This window comes from Orycteropus afer, unplaced genomic scaffold (genome assembly GCF_000298275.1).
Source record: "Orycteropus afer afer isolate SDZICR_OR568_19922 unplaced genomic scaffold, OryAfe1.0 scaffold00207, whole genome shotgun sequence".
Lineage (NCBI taxonomy): Eukaryota > Metazoa > Chordata > Mammalia > Tubulidentata > Orycteropodidae > Orycteropus > Orycteropus afer.
In genome coordinates, this window is record NW_006921794.1 from 1,428,282 (window position 1) to 1,432,496 (window position 4,215).

General features: G+C 39.8%; 1 protein-coding gene across 1 annotated transcript in view; it reads right to left on the reverse strand.

Annotated features, from left to right (window-relative positions):
* Nucleotides 1-333: 333 nt before the first annotated feature.
* DGKH (diacylglycerol kinase eta) overlaps nucleotides 334-4,215 on the reverse strand; it is a 314,831-nt gene continuing 310,949 nt past the window's right edge. The window contains exon 30 of the mRNA XM_007948176.1: nucleotides 334-423. Coding sequence (XP_007946367.1) covers nucleotides 334-423 — 90 coding nt within the window. The remainder of the gene's footprint in view (nucleotides 424-4,215) is intronic.

Sequence of the window (4,215 nt, forward strand, 5' to 3'; positions counted from 1 at the left end):
AGAACAGACATTTTGATAATTGTAATTTATCCTTTTAGACCATATAGTTGTCTCAGATTCCTCCTACCTTTTTACTAACATGAGCATATTTGAACAAGTCAGGTTTGCACAATAAGAAAATGGCTTCATGGAAAGTTTCTCCCCCCACACACACAAAAATAGTCCTAATACTTCAAATCAAAATTTTCACCCCCAGCAAAATATCAAGCCCTAGAGGTGCTTCAGTGGTACTTCCTTATCTATGCAGAAAACTGACAGTAACAGCAAATTACTTCCAGGCACTCTGTATTTAAGTAGCAATTACTTCTCTTCCAAGGAATAGCACCAATATGATTACACCTCAGGCTGGGGAGTGCTCCTTCCAAGCTCTTTAATTCCCTGGAGAATTCGCTTCACATGACCCACTTTCAGTATCCCTAGGTCCTAAAAAAGAAAACAAAGAGAGAAAGAAAAGAAAAGAAAGAGGGGAGGAAGGAAAGAAATTTAGTGATAAGAGAAAATTGAGAAGAAATATAAGTAGCGTTCAGTTCATCTATTTTCACTTACATTCAGTGTTGCAGGAAGTTAAGGCTAGAAAAATAAATCTGTAGGAGAAAAATGATCTGACACACTAAAAAATTACCAACCAGTAAATATCACCTCCTACACAAATTTTTAACTGTGACATCCTCTTAAATTCTATGCAATGGTAGTATTTCAAGAGTCAACACTAATTTAGATTTGCTTTTTCCTCTCTTTTAAAAAACACAACCCCCCCTCCCCTTTTCTTTGCAGGGGAAAACAACATATGATGACAGTAGGAAATCTACAATTAGTCATTAGGCTACCTTTTCTGTGCTAAAATACTCATGTAAAAATAAGGCCAAATCTTTGAGAAAGATATCAGTGTCTTCCACTAAATTTGGAAAGTAAATGCATTTAAAGTTGTACTTAGAGTCTTTGAATTGAGGGGGATATATAAATATTCTTTATACATTGTAATGTATATGTGATAAAAATTAGTGAAACATAGGTATCTGTCATTTGATGCTTTCTGTTAAAACACTTTTGGCTCCTTTCCAGCAGAATTTTTCTCATTTCTTAAAGCCCTACCTTCCTATAAAGTATCAAGAATTCAGAATTTAACCTTCAAAAATGGCTGATGATTGCAGTGTGCAACACACAGCAGGCACTTGCCAAGCATCTGTTGAAGGAAAGAATGAAACCTATCTAAGGGAGCCATAGTATTTATTAGCTGAATAACTAAAAGGAAGGCTTAAGGCCTCCAAACCCTACAGCTTCTTTAAATGTAAGAGGTATAACCTGTTTGTTAATGTTTGAAGTAAAACAACCTCTTTACAATAGAGAGTTTGAGATATTTGACAATTAGTACAAAGATGACTTTCAACACAACCTAGAAAACGGATGGGATTAAAAGGTACCACAATTTGTCCAAGAAGATAACGATTCCAATTATTCATCCTGTTGTGTAAATTAGGAGCACTGTTTATTTTTTGACTTTTAAATGAGATAGATCAAATTGTTTTAAGTCTACATACACGTGTACTTTCTCTCTCCCATATACTTTATGAGCTGCTGTTATTTTATAGCGGCAAAACTACTGACAGTTCTGAATCCTTCTGCAAACAAGCGGACAAAAACAGTCTTTGTCATCTTCTTCCAAAACTAAAACCACACTCACTGCCGTTGAGTAGATTCTGACTTATAGTGACCCCCATTGGGTTTCCGAGGTGGTAAATCTTTAGGGAAGTAGATTGATTGTCCCATCTTCCTTCCACGGAGTGGCTGGTGGCTTCGAACCACCAGTCTTCTGGTTAGCAGTCACATGCCTTAGGCCTTGCACCACCAGAGCTCCTTATCATCTTCTAAGGTATTCCCATTCTCTCCTACTGTCTCACAGCAGGAAAAATAATGCAGTCAGTTTGTTTCTTTGTCTGCTGAAGCACCCTATAAATATTTCCCCATCCCATCTTTAGTCTGCCACTTTACTTAATCGCTGCTATCTCTAGTTGTTTCAGTGAGGAGCTCTGGTGGTGCACTGGTTAAGGCATTTGGCTGCTAAAGGTCAGTAGTTTGAAACAGCCCCCCCCCCCAAGCCACTCTGCAGAAAAAAAGATGAGGTGTAGTCTACTTCCATAAAGATTTATAGCTTTGGAAACCCGATGGGGGCTGCTATAAGTTGGAATTAACTCGACAGCAGTTGAGTTTGGTTTTGAGTTGTTTTAATGATAGGGAGTGATACTTGAGCCAAAATCTGAGGAGTTAGCTAGGGGAAAGTTAGGGGGAGAGACACACAAAGAGGATACATCTCTATGGTTGTGAAAGAGTTTGATATTTTTAATCCAGTGAAAAAAGGCCAGGGTAGATGTGGCACAGCCCAGCAAGGGGCCAGTGACTCCATTAAAAGCCAAACTCACTGCCTTCGAGTCAATTTGACTCACAGTGATCTCTCCTTGGGTTTTCGAGGCAGTACCTCTATGGAAGTAGATTGCCCAACCTTCCTTCTGAGGAGTGGCTGATGGGTTTGAACCGCCAGCCTTCTGGTTAGCAGTCAGATGCCACAGGCACTACAACACCAGAGCTCCCAGTGATTTCATGTTGTTGTTGTTATGTGCTGTTGAGTCGGCCCCAACTCATAGCAACCCGTTTGGGTTTCCAAGACAGTAACACTACAGAAATAGATTGCCCAACCTTCCTTCCAAGGAGTGGCTGGTGGGTTTGAACCACCAGGCTTCTGGTTAGCAGTCAAGTGCCTTAGGCACTACACTACCAGAGTTGAATAAATAGGCAGACCCTCGTAGGTCTCAATAAAGATGTGAGTTTTTATTCTAAAAGACATGGGAAGCCAATGAAGGGTTTTAAGCAGAGAAGTGATAATTATAAAGTATCACTCTGGTTGCAATGCAGATAATGTGTTAGCATGGGCAAGAGGAGCAGTATAGGAGCCAACTAGGATGCCACTGATGTTACACAGGCAAGACATGATGGTAGCTTGGTTTAGGGTGGTTGAAAGGAAAGGAAGAGAAGTGGGTGGAGAGTAGAATCAACACAACTTAGTGATGGACTTAATGGGCTAGGGAGAGACGGATAAGGAAGATGGAACAAAACCAAATGTACTGCCAAAACCAAATGTATGAGTCTGTTCTGACTCACAGTGACCCTACAGAGCAGAGTAGAACTGCCTCATAGGGTTTCCAAGGCTGTAAATCTTTACAGATGCAGACGGCCACATTTTCTCCCACAGAGCAGCTAGTGGGTTTAAACTGCCCACCTTTTGGAGCAACTGAATGCCTTAACCACTGCACCATCAGAGCTCCTTGGATAAGGAAGAGGGAGGTATGAAACATGAATATGGGTTTCACTGGCTTGAGCCTCTGGGACAGAGATGTGATTTCCTAAGATGCAGGGCAGAGGAAAAGGGGAAGAATGGGAGTGGGACAGGAAATCAAGGGTTTGGTTAAGAGACGTTAAGACTGATATCTCTGTGTGTTACCCATGAAACAAGTAGTTAGTTGGCAACATTAACCCTAAAGTTCATTAATGAGGTCAGAGCTGGAAATATACATTACAGATAGTATTTGAAGTAATGGGAATGGGTGAGATTCTCTAGGGAGTAAGTATTCCTTCACCCAACATTTAGAGATTTTATTCCACAAGGTTGGTCCTTTCTGACCGCTATATCATCAGAGAACAAGGGGAGCTCTTTCTCACAGTTTTGCATTACAGACAGCTTTTTCTGTAAAATTATTTTCCTTTTTCCATTTATCCACACCCAGATTTAGAACCAAAATAATTAAGAGAGGACAATGCCTACACAAATTACTTAAAAGTTTTAAGAGACAGAATGTAATTTGCATTAAAAAACAAAATAGTTCAAAAAAGCCCATGAAAAGCTAAAGAAAAGTTTACTAAAATATTCTTAACCATCTCCTTTTTATTCTTAGTCTACCTTTTCAATGTTGTTGATAGCCAGGCCCTACCACTCTAACTTTCACTCAGTACGTATGTGACCTTTGATTTTTCACTCTGCAAATGTTTGCTTCACTTGACTTGTGTTTGTGTGTTTATATATATTTGTGTGTATACACAGACATTCACATACACCTTCTTTTCCATGAATGTATGCTTCCTCATGGCAAATGAAATGCAAGCCTCTAGAGGGCAGAAAGGAGCCCTAGTAGCATAGTGCCTAAGGCACTTGACTGCTAACCAGAA